This window comes from Exophiala spinifera, assembly GCF_000836115.1.
Source record: "Exophiala spinifera strain CBS 89968 unplaced genomic scaffold supercont1.7, whole genome shotgun sequence".
NCBI lineage: Eukaryota > Fungi > Ascomycota > Eurotiomycetes > Chaetothyriales > Herpotrichiellaceae > Exophiala > Exophiala spinifera.
Window position 1 is genome coordinate 1,404,797 of NW_015622519.1, and position 18,433 is coordinate 1,423,229.

Here is an 18,433-nt window from a genome sequence, read left to right on the forward strand (position 1 = left end):
ATCGCCAATACAGGCTTGTCATTTCAAGCCGTGATACCAGGTACGCGGTATCCGCTCGAGTGGCACACACTCCCTGCCAGGTGCAGGCGATAGTTCGATATCAGCAAGGCTAGCTGGACCCGAGCTCAGTCCCAACACACTACTTTTGGCTGGGGCCATTGGAGTGTGCAACAGGGCATGTCTCGAGCAGGTCAGTTGGGCTTCGAACGAGGACAGTCAGATAGCGAATCACCAGATGTGCACATCTTCATCGAGGTTGGTCAACAGTAAGACAGGCTCGGGAGAGTGGACTCCGCGCTACCATGAAGACCACCGGGACTAGTGGCCCCTCCTTTCTGGATTCTGACATGGTATATCAGACACGGTAGACGAGGCGTCCACCCCAACAATCCAGAGTAGTGTAGGGGCATTGATACGGATTCCAGTAGCGAACAAGACCACCCTCCAGAGTCAGGATCGAGAGAGTGCAGAGGGGTAGATCATCTGCCGATAGCGCTCATCATCAGACATAAGGCTATCTCTTCGCTTTGACAACAAGCAAACCTATCACCCTCAGCACGCTCACAGGAGCTGGAGGACTGGAGGCTGTTTCCAAATTCCTCAAGCTGCCACATAGTAGCTACACACAGTTTCACCATTGCACAAAGATGCCTTACCTTTCAGACTCGGAAGGCCATGTTCCCTCCCAACCCACAGATGTGCCGATTGCAATAATTGGTCTCTCATGCAGACTTCCTGGAGAGGCGTCAACGCCCGCCTCGTTCTGGGAGAGCCTTCTGAAAGCAAGATGTGAGTATAAACCTTGGGACTGAAGACCTGCAAATCAGAAACTGACGAATCGTAATGAAGCGGAATACTCCAAAGTGCCACCAGAACGATGGGAGACAGGCGCCTTTTATGATCCACTGAAGAAGCGTCTCAACACATCCCATGTCGAAGGTGGCCATTTCCTGAAGCAGAACATTGCGGCATTCGATGCTAGCTTTTTCAACATCAATCAGAATGAAGCGCAAGCCATTGACCCTCAGCAAAGAATGATGCTCGAGGTGTCATACGAAGCCATTGAGAACGCAGGTATCTCCCTGGACTCGATGGCTGGCAGCAAAACCGGATGCTTCATCGGAGCATTCACAAATGACTACCGAGAGATCTTGTTTCGAGATCCAGACGCCGCGCCAAAGTATGCTGTGACTGGGGCAGGGGCCGAACTCTTGTCGAACCGGCTATCGTGGTTTTATGACCTTCGTGGACCGAGCGTGACCATGGGTACAGCATGCTCATCTGGGCTGGTGGCTCTACATCTGGCATGTCAGAGCATCCGCACGGGAGAGTCCAATATGGCTCTTGTTGGCGCCACAAATCTTTTGCTAGATCCCATGATGTTCATAGGCTTGACACGGCAACAGTTCCTCTCTCCAGATGGGCTCTGCAAGAGCTTTGACGCAAGTGGTGACGGATACAGTCGTGGCGAAGGCGTTGTTGCGCTCATGTTAAAGCCAGTCGACCAAGCGATCCGTGACGGCGATAATATACGAGCCGTCATTCGAGGCACCGGGATGAACCAGGATGGAAAGACCAAGGGGATTACGGTACCCAGTACGGATGCACAAGCCGAGCTCATCCGCACGACTTACGAGTCTGCTGGCATCGACTTCAAAGACACGCATTACTTCGAAGCCCACGGACCTGGTACAAAGGCCGGAGATCCAGTGGAGCTCGAAGCCATCTCTCGCACAGTCAGCAAGGGGCGCAGCGAGCGCAACAAACTCATAGTTGGCTCTGTCAAATCAAACATCGGTCATCTAGAGTCTGTCGCAGGATTAGCAGGCCTCATCAAATCCGTCTACATACTAGAAACCGGAATAATTCCAGCAAACTTGCATTTCCAGACTCCGAATCCTTCCATCCCATTCGACAAGTGGAAGATCATGGTACCTACAAAGAAGATGGCTTGGCCAGCTAAGGGGCCTCGCCGGATCAGTGTCAACTCATTCGGTTATGGTGGCACCAACGCCCACGCTGTCCTTGAAGATGTTGAACATCACCTGCAAGAACCTCGCTACGCGGGCATCTTGTCCGCTGTTCCAGGTCATGCAAGACCATCCTTGAAGAAGCTTCCAGAGCAGACACTTGCCGAGGCACTTCATCTCAACGGCAACGATGAGAAAGATGTCAAAGAAATTTCGGTCGAGCCTCTCGAAGAAATGCTGTTCGTCTTCAGTGCACATGATCAATCTGGCTTGAAGAGGCTCAAGGAGTCGACAGCACGATACCTGAGATCGAAGAAGCGTACCAGCACAGACAGCATTGATGAAATGTCGTTGCTTCGGGATTTGGCTTTCACCTTGAGCAACAAGCGGACAAAGCATCCTTGGAAGACATACATAACTGCTTCAACAATCGATACTCTCGTCGAAAAACTCGAGGCCGCCGATAGTGCCAGTCCATCAGGACGGCCCATCGCTGAAAATCCACGACTTGGATTTGTGTTTACAGGCCAAGGAGCTCAATGGGCTCGAATGGGCATCGAGCTGCTCCGGTACCCAGTCTTTCGAGACAGTGTCAAGGCTGCCGGTGACTATTTGTGTCGGGAGGAAGGCTGTCACTGGAACGCAAGCGAAGAGTTACTCAAAAACGACGCAACATCCAACATCGACCTTCCCGAGTACAGCCAGTCTCTTTGTACTGTTGTTCAGGTTGCATTGGTCGACCTCTTATCCTCATGGAACATAACACCAGTGTCTGTTGTCGGCCATTCCAGCGGTGAGATTGCAGCTGCCTACTGCATTGGAGCCATCACCAAGGAAGCCGCGTGGAAGATCGCTTTCCATCGTGGAGTCTTGTCATCACAGTTGAAAACTCTTGCTCCAGAGCTCTCAGGAGCCATGATGGCTGTTGGAGCTTCTGAGGCTCAAGCACAAGAGTACATATCTCAAGTGACGCAGGGACAGTTAGTGGTAGCCTGCGTGAACTCACCATCAAGTGTGACCGTCTCTGGAGACGCTACGGGGATTCACCAGCTGGGAGCTCTACTCAAGGAGCAAAACGTCTTCCATCGCAAGCTCAAGGTCAACACTGCTTACCATTCGCCCCATATGCAGACGATCGCGTCCATGTACATGCACTCGCTGAGCGATGTGCAGGCTCAGGAGTCTTTTCAGGGTCGTCAAATGTTCTCGAGCGTCACCGGAGATCTCGCGGATCCATTAGAACTCGGAGCCATGAACTGGGTGAGGAACCTCGTGTCACCGGTGCTTTTCACAGACTCCGTGTCAGCTCTGGTGCAAACAGATCCAGAAGGAAGACCTTGCGCAAGTCCAAGCGTCGATATCTTCATCGAGCTGGGGCCTCATCCAGCACTTCGTGGGCCAGTCAATCAAATCCTAGATAGTCTGGGCTTCAAGGGAATTGAATACCGATCCGTGCTTCAACGAGGCCAACACGCCGTCGATAGCGCACTTAGCTGCTGTGGAGATTTAGCTGTCCTCGGGGTAGCTGTCGACATTGAAAAGATCAACAACGCCGGTGAAGATGCGAAGCCTCAAATGCTCACAGACCTTCCACCATATGCGTGGAATCACTCACGCACTTTCTGGGGGGAGTCTCGGCTCGCACAAGAGTTTCGCCTGCGCAAATTCCCATCGATCGGCCTTCTGGGAGCGCCATACCCGTCACTCAATAGCGATGAAGCCCTGTGGCGTGGTTTCCTTCGCATCGAGGAAGAGCCCTGGATCGAAGACCACCAGATCCAGTCCTCAATCCTCTATCCTGCCGCAGGCTATCTCGTCATGGCCATTGAAGCTGCCAGACAGATGAGTGATATCAATCGCGAAGTCAGAGACTTCAGGCTCCGGGACGTCATAATCTCTTCAGCAGTCGTCCTCAAAGAAGGAGAAAACATCGAATGTATCTGTCAGCTGAGACCGCACAAAACAGGAACTCGGGGCGCTTCGTCGACTTGGTTGGAGTTCACTATCTCAACCTGTCCAGCGGGAACCACCCAACTCAAAGTCAATTGTACAGGCTTGATACTTGTCGAGTACCAGACCGTCGAGAACAGTGCCGCACAAACCGAAATCAGTCTCGAGAACAAAACCTTGGCGGCTACTTTCAGGGATATGGAGAAGGACTGTGTCACCAAAGAGGCCTCAGACGACTTCTACAAAGAGCTTGCCGCTGTAGGTCTTGTCTATGGACCGACTTTTCAATGTGTGACAAGCGTTGCACACTCAGCTGGCAAAAGCGTCTGTGATGTTCAAGTTCCCAACACCAACTCGATCGCCGCGGCGGTCCAAGCAGGTAGACCGCACATCATTCATCCAGCTACACTCGATGCAATCTTTCACCTTTCCTTCGCTGCACTGAAAGGGGGCACCGAAGGCCTGAAGGAAGCCATGGTCCCAACCGCCATTGACGAAGTCATCATCGCAGCTAATACTCCATTCCAGGCAGGCTCACTTCTGAAGGGGTTTTCAACCGCTGCCAAACACGGCATGAAGGAGCTCAAGGCTGACATGGTCATGCTGGACGACATGATCAGGGAGCCCTTGGTCACCGTCCGAGGCTTTACTTGTGCTGCATTCTCCGGTTCTGGGATTGATGGTTTTGATGACGACGAGAAGTTGAAAGGAAGCGGCATATGTAGCAAGCTGGTCTGGAAGCCGTGTCTTGATCTCTTGTCAAATGCAGAACAAGTCGAGCTTGTCAATCGTATCGGCACGTTCGGCATGAAAGATGAAGAGGCCAAACATTTCAAGAAGTCGGAGTACCTAGCTCTGATGTTCATGCGACAGATCGTAGACCGGGTGAAACCAAGTAGTGTGGCACCAGAGGCACACCTTCGAAGACTGTACGAGTGGATGAAGCACCAGCAAGAACTCATCTCGGCCGGCACCCATCCCCTCCAACACTCATTCGGCGATGACCTACGGGTCCAGATCGCAAAGGACGTCAATTCGGAATTCCACTCGGTGGATTCCGACGACCAGAAGCTCTACCTGACTTCTACAGTCTTGACACAAATCCTCCTGGGACAACTCAAGGCGGAACAGTTGATGGTCGAGGAGAGCCTTGTAGATCGCTATCTCTGGAACACTCCTGGAGTGAGAGCTTGTGCAAACAAGCTTGCTGAGGTATGTAAAGTACCATCCCACCCTCTTTCGAGCTCAATGGTAACCAACAATGCATTAGTATGTGGACATGGTCCTCTTCTCGCAACCGGCGTCCTCTATCCTGGAGCTCGGTGGCGCAAGTGGAGGTGTTGCGGCCAAGATACTCGATAAGCGACAAAGTATCTTCACCAACTACACATATGCCTGTCCCACCGAAGCAATCAAGACCTTGGCCGAGGAGACGCTAAAACCGTGGAGTTCTGCCTTGAAATTCGTGGTTGACGATCTCAACACAACCGAGAAGAAGGCAGCCGAAGCCCAGAAATACGACATCGTCATTGCTCCAACGGCATTCTTTGGCGCTGATTCCATAGAATTTGTTCTCGCAGACCTCAAACGCATGCTCAACCCGGGTGGGCGATTGTTTTTGATCGAGACCACAAGTCCTGGGGTTCAGCTGTCCTGTGCTTTGGGCTGTTTGAAGAGCTGGTGGAGGTGAGCTTCCGCCAAATATTCCCGATTTTAGGTTACAATACTGACGTTGCGAATAGTCGGACGCCTGATAATGCTGATTTGGCAGCATCAGACAGGACATCGCCCCTCAAGCGCGCTGGCTTCGACATTTTGATGGAAACTCCTGATTTTGAGGACAAGACAATCCAGCAGTTCAGTCTCATTGTGGCTCAAGTTGCCGGCTCGGCTTCCGACATAGCAGCTCCCGACAAGGACGTCGTCATCATCGAACCTCGAGACCCTACTCGGGTTTCAGCTGCTCTCGGCTCCAGGATCGCTTTGGATCTGAGCGAAGCTTCCTATCAATGCAGCCTCATCAAGTGGGGAGACAAGTCTGCCGCGCATACGACCAGAAAATTCATCGTGCTCGCTGAGGTCGAGCAAGCTTTGCTCCCGACCATGAGCGAAGACGACTTTCTGTTCTTGCACAATATCATCCTGAAAGCCTCAGATATTCTCTGGGTTACTTCCCATGATCAGCCCACAGCCTCAATGGCTTCGGGTCTTGCGCGCAGTGTCCAAAATGAGTCTGCCAGCCTTCGTTTCCGCACACTGCAGGCAATGTCAAAGTCCCTAGAGCTGCCAGACCGTCTTGCGTCTCACATTGTCAAGCTCACAACTTGTGCTAGCGCCGAAACCGAATTTGTCGAGACAGAAGGCATTTTGCACGTTAGCCGTGCACTCCAGGATGGAAATTTCAACGAAGAACTATCGGCATATCTTCATGGGGGGAAAGTTGAGCTCATGCCATTGAACAAATGTCATGGTCCCCAACGCATCCACATCGGGGCTCCTGGTATGCTGGACTCACTTCAATTCGAGTCTGACGAGTCTGCATGTTCAGACCTGCAGCCTGGGCAAGTCGAGATCGAAGTGCGTGCCACAGGCATCAAGTAAGTTTCATCTTCCAGTCTACATGTTCGTCACTGGGGCATATGCTGATCTCCGCTAGCTTCCGAGATGTCATGGTCGCCATGGGTCAGATTCCTGACCGTCTCTTTGGATTTGAGGCTGCTGGCATCATTACACGTGTGGCAAGCGACGTGACCTCCATTCAGCCCGGACAACGAGTCTCGTGCCTCGGACACGGCGCACACAGAACCCACTACCGTAGTCCCGCCATGTTCTGTCAACTGCTTCCGGACGACATAACATTCGAGGAGGGTGCCGGTTTGCCACTAGTCCACGCTACTGCCTATCATGCCATGATCAACATCATGCGTGTGCAGAAAGGTCAATCCATCCTGATCCACGCTGCCGCTGGTGGCGTAGGACAAGCAGCCATTCAACTCGCACAGCACCACGAAATGGAAATATTTGCCACTGTAGGATCAGCGGACAAAAGAGCCCTGCTTCAAGAGACGTATGGCATTCCTGATGACCATATCTTCCATAGCCGCGACACCTCCTTCGCAAAAGCCGTCAAGCGTATGACGGGAGGACGCGGCGTGGATTGCATCCTCAACTCCCTAGCTGGAGAGCAACTGCGACAAACCTGGCACTGCATAGCTCCATTTGGCACCTTCGTGGAAATAGGCCTCAAGGATATTTTGGGCAACACGCGTCTTGATATGCGGCCATTCATCCAGGACGCGACATTCTCGTTCCTGAACCTCCAGCATGTGACCAATGCCCGACCCGAGCTGATGGCAACCATATTACAAGGCACTTTTGACCTCCTGAGGCGCAAGGTCACTCGGCCGGTCTTCCCTCTGACCGCGTTCCCTGTTTCCGATATGGAGAATGCATTCCGCCTAATGCAAAGTGGTAGGCACATTGGCAAACTTGTTTTGTCCTTCACTCCCGATTCTGTCGTGAAGGTTCATCGGAATCCCTCGGTGGAGCTGAGATTGAAGGCAAATGGCACCTACATCGTGGTTGGTGGGTTTGGGGGCATAGGAAACAGCTTGGCCCGCCTTCTTGCCGATCATGGAGCAAAGCATATCTGCATCCTGTCTCGCTCAGGTCCGTCATCCGAAGAAGCACGGATTCTGCTAGAAGATTTGAAGAAGCAAGGAGTCACCGTCACGGCGTACAGTTGCAACATTGCCGATGGATCTGAGCTCAAAGCAGTGATTGACCGTTGCCGGACAAACATGCCGCCGATAAAGGGAGTCTTCCAGTGCGCAATGGTGCTGCGGGATGTTCTCTTCGAAAACATGACCCACAAACAATGGACAGAGTCGATCCAGCCCAAGGTACAAGGAACATGGAACCTACATCAGTCCCTCCCTCGCGATCTCGATTTCTTCATCATCCTCAGCTCCTTTGCAGGTGTTTTTGGTAATCGTGGCCAAGCTAACTATGCAGCCGCGGGCGCCTTTGAGGACGCTTTTGCCCATTACCGGCGGAGCTTGGGGCTCAGGGCTGTCTCGATCGATCTCGGAATCATGAGAGATGTTGGTGTGCTAGCCACGGGAAGTGCGACCGGTAGTCGCGACCTCAAAGATTGGGAAGAGCCTTTTGGTATCCGTCAGACTGACTTGCACGCCCTCATCCGCAAGATCATGGAGAGCGAGACCGCCGGTGACGACAGCGTCGAGGCACAGATCTTAACGGGCTTCGCTACCGGAGGTGGCGTGGCGGCTGCTGGTATCAGACGACCGTTCTACTATGACGATCCGCGCTTCTCAGTCCTTGAGTGGACAGGGCACCGAGAAGGTGGTGCAGCGAACAGTGAAGATGCACAATTATCGCTGAAGGCTCGACTTTCTAGTGCAGTCTCTGTCGAAGGAGCCTATGAAGCCGCGACACAGGGTATCGTAGAGAAGGTTGCGAGCATGATGCAGACATCGGCCCAGGAGGTTGATAGCAGTCGGCCGCTGCACTCATACGGCGTTGATTCTCTTGTGGCTGTCGAAATTCGGAATTGGTTGACCAAGGAGGCCTCGGCAGATGTGACGGTGTTTGATATTCTCGCAGCTGTGCCTATCACGTCTTTGGCACAGACGGTGGTTTCCAAGAGCACACTGGTAGCAAAGGGTTGAGTAATGATAGCTATTCCGTCATGCGTTCCGCAATTAATGAAGTTTTTTCCAAACAGCGTGCGATACAATGCGGACTTTAGTTTGCCTTCACAAGTGAACGAGCCTTGACCTTGGCCTTGACTGGGACATCCAACATGTGCTGTGGTTGGGTCCCACCGTCTCGTTCCAGCAGTCATAGAGCAGAATGCGGGACAGCGCGAGCATGGATATGCATAACCTTTGCACGTGCATAGATAGTAATTTCTTGCCTGTCCCGTACAGCCATGCCTTTGCAGCCTTCCGAGCCAAAGTGTCGCAGGGCATTGTACCATCGCCTAACAACCAAGTATCATTCTGTGTATTGGCGACGTTGACGTGAGGAATTTTGCTAATTTCAAGCCTGCTGTCGATCGATGTGCTAAAGAGAACTGGGCAGTATCGACTTTGTCATGTAGGTCGCTCCAAAGACCAAGTCTGAGCGGTGACAACGTTAACGATTTGTACAGAGCATGCGGTACGGCAGGAAACTTCCAAGACTGGCAGACACCATGTCAGTCGATGCATTTCAGGCTGTTATCGACATCGATCTCATCGCTTCATGGGTCACGGTCGAAGCGACAGTCCACACCTCCCGGGCTCCGCACAGCAGCATCAGGATGATGCAAAGTCAGGTATTGCAATTGTTATCTCCTCAAGCATCTCCAAGGGGCTGTTGAATCTCACCTTAGACAGCGACAGCGCCTCAAGGCACCGGTTGTCAGATCATCTTTGCGAGCTCGACAGATTACCACATGCTAGAGTGGCCCGGGCTGATGCATGCGCTGCCAAAGCAGGGGTGAATGCCATCTCCGATGTATCGTCACTTGAGAACGGTGCACAAGGGGTGACTTCTATCCTCATCGTACCGGGCGCGATTGCAGGAACTGAGGGCACGGATCGGCTGGTAGCTATCTACGCGCGGAAAGAATCCTGGAGAAACATCCCTCAACAACGCTTTGGTCTTGTCAGGGAAATCGCAGACGCCACGGTGTTTCTGTTTGGTGACACGGCCCAATTTATCAATGGCATCTGCCTTGATGTTGATGGCCGAACATGGCGACTCAAGGCGGGTGGACAGTTTGGTCAGAACTTAGCCCGAGTCTGTACGTCCGGGCGAGAGGCTGGGTCGTAAAGGCTTCCCCAAGCTATAAGAGGCATTTCCCCGTTGCACCTTCGAGTCGTCTAGGGTACACCACCAGGTCCAAACATTTATAATCGGCTTCTCTGAAATCCGTAAGAATGTTCGAAATCCACCATGTACACACTGCCTACGCCACCTTGTTTAGGCAGAATATCTCGGCTCACCTCTTTCTGAACGTGGAAGGTTTGAACTAAGGCAGGTCAGATAGTTTTGCCCAGGCCGTCAAATTCGCCGTGGGAGAGGGAACGGGATGAAATCTGAGAAACAAGCAAAGCCATGTTGTGACAAGTTCCATGATCCCCGTCAGGAGACTCTCTCGGCTCACATTTTCGCACGGCCAGATCGTGGAGTACGCTGATTAGCCCAGATTTGTGACACTAGTTCTGTGTGTCCCTTTCCACGTTGCTGTAACACTTCGAGAGGTGCTGATGGAGACACCAGAGCGAAATCTGGGGAGATCAACGAGGAACGCCGTTGTTAGCGTTTGGCGGCGACTTTCCCGTGCGGAGGCAGCATCGCAGGTCTAGCTGGTCCGCTCGTGCTCCTGAATGAATCGGGTATCTCACTGCTGCCATCAACGGAAAATGGCGAGATGAGAGACACAGGGGCCTGGGAAAACGAACGTCGTCTACAGAAAAGAGCGCGCCAAGCTGCGCCAAGCTGCCAGTGAAGATGGCGAGATTTGGGCGACGCAGATGAACCCCCTTGAGCACGTCGATTTAGCACCATTATCAGCCGCACTAGACACTAGCGCCTCCGTTAGTGCTGAAAATCAGCCACTACCAGCGGCCCCGTGAAGAGTTAAAACCGCTAGTGAGGCTTAGCTGTCATATTTACGTACAATTCGGCTCGGCGGATCCTCCTTATCAGCCGCAAGCACGGCACATCGATGAACAACAGGTATCTCACGGTGGTTCGCAAGACATTCAAGATATAGCCCACGTAATCCGCTGCCTGTATCCCCACGAGTTGGTCTTTCGGGTCCGTGTCTTGAGAATGGTGGATGTTTCTAACAGCCGGAGCCTCAAAAGGCCCGCCATATCAAGTCTCGCGAGGCGGGAGGCTTGACGTGGCTGTCAAATCTATCATGTCCAGAGCCGAAGCTTCAAATCATGTGTCAAGGCAGCCGACGTGTGCCAACGCCGAGCACGAAAGGGGGTGTGTCGCGTGCAAGAAACGAGAGATTTGGCCCCAGACTCTGTTATAACCACGATATGAGACTCGAATGCGTGACCAGTAGTTCGACTTTCAACAACGACACCACCAGGGCCCCATCATTACCATGTCATCATCAATATTCTACAGCAACAAGCGTGTTGTCTGTGGTGCAATCACTGCGCTTGCGCTCGTCCTCTTCTTAACCTTGGCGAGTATCGATCGCAGCAATGAAGTTACTGGACACACAACCACATACTTTCAAAGGCTCAGAAACATGACCTCCACTAGTTCACAGCCCTCTTCAGAGCAGTGGAGTTCGATCAAGGCATATCTGCGAGAGATCGAATTGTCGGTGAAGGAGTTGCGGGCGTCGCCGTCGTCGCCGTCAGCGTCAGCGTCAGCAGAGACGGTGCCTATGGGTTCAACCGGGTCTCTCGACGATATATCGAACAGAACCCTTGGGGTAGGCTTGCTCTCCGCCCTTGATTCTTAGGGTTCCGTCACTTATCAATGCCTCGTGTGAGGGGACAGTTCGAAAAAATATTCGCAATCTCTATGCCATCACGAAGTGACAAACGGGACAGCGTTGCCGTCCAAGCTTCTCTCACAAACTTCGATGTGGAATTTGTCGATGGTGTCGCAGGAGACGAGGTCGACAAGAAGGCTTTGCCCTGGGTAAGTCTATTTAGCTCTCAAAATATCCCTTAGCTATCGACAGTCACTCTATCAATGCGTGCAAGCTGACGAATCAGAAAATGAGCCAAAAGCCGAATGTTGTGGGATGCTGGCGGGCGCACCTGGACGTGCTACAAAGGTAGGAGGCATCCATCCTATAATCAACAGTCGTAATCTAGCATCTCACCGCTTCTTCTAGGATCGTTAAGGAGAACATCCAATCAGCACTCATCTTGGAGGACGATGCCGACTGGGATGTCGGCATCCGCGCACAACTAACACAATTGGCTCGTGGTGCGAGGTATATACAAGATGTGGAAGAGGACGCGGTCTCAAGATCCCCATACGGCGACAAATGGGATATGCTGTGGGTGGGCCACTGTGCCCAATTCACAATGAAGTCAGATCCGCGGCGGTGGGTCATTACCAATGATCCAACAGTCGAACCGGTACCACACAGAAAGTACTGGATGGAAAACCCAGACATGTCCAAGTGGGATCATCCAGACAATGCTGTCAACGACACACGAATTGTATTCCGTTCTTCTGGCGGCAGTAAGTCGAGCCCCGTGATTTGACCAGTTTCCTTTCCCAACTTGCTCGGCACCGTCATCGACCTAGTGGATGAGACCTGACTGACATAATCACTGGAATTTAGTATGTACTGCAGGTTTGGCCGTCTCACTTGCCGGAGCTCGAAAAGCACTCCTTCACATGAGCATGTCGCCCTTTAACAGACCCGTCGACTGGTAAGTGCGGACTTCCTCGCGTTCTTGTGGCTTTAGCGTTCGAGGATCCCGACTGACTTTGGTGTTTAGGGGCTATGATGGCTTTTGTAAACGGAAAGACACTCAGACCTTTTGCATCTCATCGTTCCCTACTTTGGTCGGCGTCAGTCGACCAGCAGGCCCACGCAGCAAAAACAGCGACATCACTGTTCATGAGGGCCTTTTCGAAAAACCCCAATCAGAAAGGCTCGTCTTTTCCACTCGACTCAACCTACAGAGGCTTATGACTGGCGCAACCAAATTCTTCAATACTTATGATCCTGACATCGAACTGACTCGAGACGAGATAGCGGCTGGGATCGGCCACCCCGAAGATGCACCAGACACCTCTCCGGAGGACGAAGACGTGGCAGATACCTCTCCGGAGGATGAAAAGAATTAAGACCATTCAGTTTAGGACTTTAATTTTCTATCCGACCAACTTTCAAATGCAGGTTGCAGTATTCAGCGCGGATTCTACAATATCTCCTGTTGCCAACTTATCTGCAGCAACAGCTATCTTAGATCAGCAGATGATTTCGGCTCTCGATAACTTGCACATCAGACCGAAGTGTGCATGCCACCTGTTTCAGCACTGTCTTTTGACATGGTTTCAAGCGGGTGCATTTGGAGTAAGGATGATTGTTCGATCGGTCGAACCCACCGACTGAAGAGGACAGAAGAGCATACATCAGATCAGGAAATACAAGGAGATGATCAACGCGATGAGCGATAGAGACCACTATTTCTGGATGTGGCTGGCTCGCGGCATCAAGCCGTGGAGGTCAGGCTGTTGTGTTACAGTCGACAGGGCCGGCATCACCGAAGCGTCACATCGGTTAACAGCGAAAGCATCGTCTATATGAGTAGATGTATATAGAATCATAAGAACATCAAGACTTTTGAGTACAATGATGGCATTAAGGTATTAATAGCAGGAAGGAATACGGAGTCTCGAAGACCTTCGCCGCGTGTGACATACCTCGTAAATGATCGACCCTATATCCCTACGGTGGAACATGAGCGCCGCAGGTCGCGTCTCCAACGCGTCAAGTAACAAGTACTCCGTAGCAATCCATCGATCGTTTGCGATAACATCCACATGTTAACCATGGCGTCCACAACTGGCTTAGATGCAGAGACTCTGCAAAAGGTATGTGACGTTAGGTTGCCTCTACATGACGATATTTCTGAACCTGTCCACCTCCCAGAATGCCAAACAATTGCTGACTTTCACCACCAGAAACTACGCTCCGCTCTGTGGTTCCAGGTGGGCAAGATCGTTGACGAAGAGAGCATCAACCTCGGTGTGAATGCCACGCCACAGTTTATTGGGAGTTTGATGGAGTTAGTCTGGGCGCAGATTGGTAATCAGATCCCGAGCAACGCTCGCAGGGTGATGTTGCTAACATGAGCAATTAGGAAATGTTGCCATTGACCTTGAGTCGTTCGCCAAACATGCCGGCAGAACCACCATCAAGACCGACGATGTCATGCTGTTGACCAGAAGAAACGAAGGATTAGAGACGATACTACGAGAAGAACTGAAAAAGCTGGAACACAAGAAGGACTCCCACAAGGAAAAGTGACCAGCCTCCGACAGAACTCCCTAGAGGTCTCACGAGCATTAGTGCGACCTTTTTCTTACAGGTGGCAGGCTACACGGATGAACATTTCATGCCAGCCAATATCTGCAGAAGTGATCCGCTCGCTTTGATGTTCTCAGCGCCCCAAATCGGAAATACTCGGTGTGCTACAGAAACGCGGCCAGCTCGTCTCAAAGCAGGGGAAAGTATACGTACCAACACCACTGTTCACGTGCTGGATCCCGTCTTCCTTGCACATGTGTCCGAACCCCTCTGTTCTAAGCGGAAATTCTCATTAAGTCTGAATATCTTCTACCGATCCGCAACCCACTGATTCTGGAGCAACGTCGGTTCAAGAGGTTCAAGAACCGCACTTGTGTCAGATACAGACGCATCACATTTCCTTGCCGAGTTTGCGAACACTTCTTCATGACATGGGTCGACTTCAGACATCGTTGTGCTCATCTCGATTTGGTATTGGTGGCACAGCAGCACATACTCAAACCGCGCCTACTACTTTACGAGAAGCACAAACACTGAGAACGAAACTATCGCTGCGGATAAGACTGTCCATGTTAACTGTCGATGATGAAGACATCCACCTCTCTCCCATTAGCCTGCTATGGCTATAGCTTTGGTATCACAGGTTGCTGAGGTATCAGGTCCCTCCAGGGAACTCTCATTTCGATTGAGGCTCTTCCTCGACCCAAGTCAACTCCGACTCTCGCTTCTTGTCTAGCTCTGGCGATGCGTCGACCAATCCACTGAACATGGTCAAAGGCAGTGCCTCACCCCGGTTGGCGAGTACACCGGCAAGTGATGCTGTCGACCGCTCTTCCGAAGTCCTGTCGTTGGCCCTGTCTGCACGTTGGGGGCTCTGAGAGGGTCGTTGCTGCTCTCGAGAGGATGATGTTGTCGACCTTGGGGCGGGTTGTGGCTTCTTGCTCGAGCTATTGCGAGGATCCATTTCTGGTTCTTCGGGCTTGTCCTGTGGTTTGCTAGTCTCTGTGACCGAGGTGTCGGAGGGGGTGTCGGGCATTGGTTCGTGCGCAGTTTCTTCTGGTGACGGAGATCGCTCAGGAGTTTGAAGTATGGTGTCGGGAGAAGGAATGTCAAAAGGATGACCATCGTCAGCGTTATATAGGACACCGTCGTTGCTCTCTCGAAGACGACGAGATCGCAATTCCAGACTTCTGTGTTGGCCCGCCATAGTGCCGCGAGATATCACCCTTTCTTGCAATGATGAGACACAGCATACGCAATGCTGGAATTGCAAAGTCACCAGGTACCAATCAATCGATTTTTACGAAGCATGGCAACGGGTGGTACTCGGTCGATGTAGCCAGATCTATATAGTGTATCTGGAGAATCAAGTTTCACGACCAAGAGGTGGACTGTTCGTATTATACCCGATGTCGTGATACACTGATGGCCCTGGGTATGTTCGTATCAAAGCCTCGACGAGGCTGAGATTCAAGCCTTGTGATTGGGCGGCGGTGTGGACCTCTCGTCTGGCCTAAAATGGTATCGCGAAATCTCACCACTTTGTTCAGCGAGTGCCTTTCTCTCCTCTCCTTTCTTAATCAACTCCTCAAATCAACTCCATTCATTGCCTCGGGGAACGCGGCCATGAGGAGACATGGCCATCGGCCTTGCCAGATGAGGCTTTTGATATCTGGAGCAGATCTTAGCTCGTGCCGGAAAAACAACCGCCCCGGGTCAGCTCGTGTAATGCCTCCCAAAGAGGAACAGCGTCACTCGGGTGTTAGTGGTTTGGGGGTCTGCACAATATTGTTATATCAGCATGTCTATGCCCGGTCCCCAAGTCGCTTGTGGCATTCAGATGAGCCTGGGACTCTCTACCCGGCATAGCCGCCATGTCCTTTTGATGGGTCTTGGTTTTGGGAGGATCATCCGTTTCCGTCATGTTGTTCCCCGATTTCACTGCACTGCCTCAGTCTTTGGTATTCACCGCAGGAGTGACCAGAATTGAATTCCCGTTATCTTTGCTGGTGCCGGAGGAGACACGCAGCAGGCCGACTGCTTAAGCAGCTTAGCGTTATCGCGCTGGCAACTTCACCGGGGACAGAGATGGTGTTCGTGTTGTGTGCAGTTAGATCACTCGACTCATGTGGTTACACTCTTCCAAGTCTTGATTGTTTCTACCAACGCGCGAAGCCACCTAACACATCCCACGTACGATGGCTGGCATCGACGGAGACGGCCGTGTTCCGGCAGAGACAGAGACAGAAATCCGTGATGTTCCCCCATGGAAGCCGTCTGGACATGAACTCGCCATCATGTTGACGTTGGCCGTCATCTCCTTGATGGTCAGCGTCGATGCCACCATCATCATCACATCGTTGTCGGTAAGGCACGCACCGCACCGCACGCGAGGCGACATTGCTTCTGACAAAATCGTCCCTAGACCATCATTCAAGCTTTCAACACTAGCACTACTCAGGGCCTCTGGGTCGGCACGGCCTACCTGCTGACATGTGCAGTCACAATGCCATTCATTGCCTCGCTGAGTGACATTTTCGGCCGGCCGCGTTGCTTGTTTGCCTCGTTGTTGGTCTTCACCACCGGCAGCGTCTTGTGTGCCGTGGCACATAGCATGAGAGTCCTTCTTGCGGGTCGGTCAATCCAGGGTGTTGGTGGAGGAGGAATCATCATCCTCTCCCTTGTCATCTTTACCGATATTGTTCCTCTGAGATCCCGTCCACAATATGTCGGCATAACGTAGGTAGTGCACACCCACAGAAAACCCTATATTGGCCGCCGCAATGTCACATCTGCTAACAGAGCTTCACAGACAAGTAGCATGGGCAATTGGGACGTGTATTGGACCAGTCTGTAGGTTGCATGGCGTCCAGTCTGCACAACAACCCCCTGTCGATCCAGGTTCATCAGAACCCAGGACCCCGTATGAGGATAGGATATACTGACACATGGTACACTCTAGTGGGCGGGGCTTTCGCAACTCCGAGTCTCTGGCGCTGGGTCTTTTACTTGATGTTTCCATTCTGTGCGGTCGGCCTAACCCTTGTCCCTCTCGTGGTCAGGCTCAAACCTCGTTCGGCTACATTGCGCGAGATGTTCACACGAGTCGACTGGATTGGAGCGCTCCTGTTTATCCCATCAGCCACTGGATTTCTCATCGCCATATCGTGGGGTGGCACCCAGTTCCCCTGGTCCGACGCGGCGGTTGTGGTCCCTCTCGTCGTGGGGTTCCTGGGTCTGGTGGCCACGGTTGTCTACGAGAGGTTTTACGCAAAGGAACCATTTCTGCGCCATTCGCTGTTTCAATCTCGGTCGTCATTCGCCCTCTACGCTGGTGCTTTTGTCCAGGGACTCCTTGTAAGCTTCCATCCATTCCCCGAACTCTGCTTGTTTCTTGTTGTTCTAGCACCCACCAACGGCAAATCGTCGCTAACCCCGTGTGTGTTTACCGCCAGCTCTACGGTCAATTATACTACATCCCCTTGTTCTTCGAGTCCGTCCGGTCCTATTCGCCGATACGGACGGGCGTGTCGATGCTCGCCGTCATGCTAACGCTCATCCCCGCCGCCCTGGTGACTGGTCGTCTCATCAGCCGGACAGGGACGTACCGCTGGGCCATCTGGACGGGATGGGCGCTGGTCGGTCTCGGCACAGGCCTCACGATCGTGTGGGACGCCGGGACGAGCGCGCCGGTGTGGGCGGTCAGCCTCGTCGTGGTGGGTCTCGGGCACGGGCTGTTGCTCAACGCGCTCAACACGGCGGCTCAGGCGGTGTGCATGGCGGGAGACGAGGGCGCGGCCACCGCTATGTACGCTTTTCTGCGGAGTTTCGGCATGGCTCTGGGCGTCGGCATCGGCGGCTCGGTGTTCCAGAACGTCATGAGGATCAAGCTGCGACGTCTCCACCTGCCCGTGGACGTTGCGAGCCCACAGGGCGCCGAGGAGACGTTTGTGGATGTCCTCGGCCACCTGATGCGCCCCGCGGTGGAAATGTCACCGCCACGGCGTGCGGATGTCTTGGTGAGTGCGTACGTATACGGGCTCCGCGGCGTGTTTGGCTTCTTCTGTGGCCTGGCCGGACTTGCACTGGTCGTGTCCGCGGCGATCAGGCATTTCAACATCGACAGGCACGTGGTCACGGACCATACCCTCGACGTCGAGGGTCGGTTGGCGTCGAGTTTGAACAGGTTGGGCCGGAATAGGACGCCTGGTCAAATGGAGAGTCGGGCCGCCGAAGTGATCGGACACGAGGCCTGAGCCTGCCTACCTAACCGAGGACTTTGGTACGGGGTTGAAATGGTATCGCGGAGGATGCCATTGCGAGGCGCGCATACCTGGCATGGTTGTAGTAGTGTGGTGAGGTAGCACTGGAGACGACGATGATTGGATAGAAACTAGATTTCATTGGATTGGATTCAACGTCGTCGACGCGATGACAGATTGTCGGACCAACTCTCGCCTAACATGGAATCAGA

General features: G+C 52.7%; 6 protein-coding genes across 6 annotated transcripts; 5 read left to right on the top strand and 1 right to left on the bottom strand.

The window, feature by feature from the left end:
• Positions 1-647: 647 nt before the first annotated feature.
• Positions 648-8,611, top strand: PV08_09493 (uncharacterized protein; the record flags this gene model as incomplete). The annotated part of the gene is made up of 5 exons (XM_016383810.1): positions 648-789; positions 850-5,132; positions 5,191-5,606; positions 5,663-6,517; positions 6,577-8,611. The coding sequence occupies 5 exons, from the start codon at positions 648-650 to the stop codon at positions 8,609-8,611; spliced, it is 7,731 nt and encodes a 2,576-aa protein (XP_016232433.1).
• Positions 8,612-9,188: 577 nt separating this feature from the next.
• PV08_09494 (uncharacterized protein) lies at positions 9,189-9,761 on the top strand (the record flags this gene model as incomplete). Its single annotated transcript, XM_016383811.1, has 1 exon — positions 9,189-9,761. One exon carries the CDS (start codon positions 9,189-9,191, stop codon positions 9,759-9,761), a length of 573 nt encoding a protein of 190 aa, XP_016232434.1.
• A 1,677-nt stretch (positions 9,762-11,438) lies between these two features.
• PV08_09495 (uncharacterized protein) lies at positions 11,439-12,773 on the top strand (the record flags this gene model as incomplete). The annotated part of the gene is made up of 5 exons (XM_016383812.1): positions 11,439-11,603; positions 11,681-11,742; positions 11,803-12,158; positions 12,262-12,352; positions 12,422-12,773. The coding sequence occupies 5 exons, from the start codon at positions 11,439-11,441 to the stop codon at positions 12,771-12,773; spliced, it is 1,026 nt and encodes a 341-aa protein (XP_016232435.1).
• Positions 12,774-13,481: 708 nt separating this feature from the next.
• PV08_09496 (uncharacterized protein) lies at positions 13,482-13,959 on the top strand (the record flags this gene model as incomplete). The annotated part of the gene is made up of 3 exons (XM_016383813.1): positions 13,482-13,523; positions 13,614-13,737; positions 13,793-13,959. 3 exons carry the CDS (start codon positions 13,482-13,484, stop codon positions 13,957-13,959), a joined length of 333 nt encoding a protein of 110 aa, XP_016232436.1.
• A 676-nt stretch (positions 13,960-14,635) lies between these two features.
• Positions 14,636-15,166, bottom strand: PV08_09497 (uncharacterized protein; the record flags this gene model as incomplete). Its single annotated transcript, XM_016383814.1, has 1 exon — positions 14,636-15,166. One exon carries the CDS (start codon positions 15,164-15,166, stop codon positions 14,636-14,638), a length of 531 nt encoding a protein of 176 aa, XP_016232437.1.
• A 991-nt stretch (positions 15,167-16,157) lies between these two features.
• Positions 16,158-18,215, top strand: PV08_09498 (uncharacterized protein; the record flags this gene model as incomplete). Its single annotated transcript, XM_016383815.1, has 5 exons — positions 16,158-16,325; positions 16,385-16,698; positions 16,772-16,812; positions 16,922-17,316; positions 17,415-18,215. 5 exons carry the CDS (start codon positions 16,158-16,160, stop codon positions 18,213-18,215), a joined length of 1,719 nt encoding a protein of 572 aa, XP_016232438.1.
• Positions 18,216-18,433: the final 218 nt, after the last annotated feature.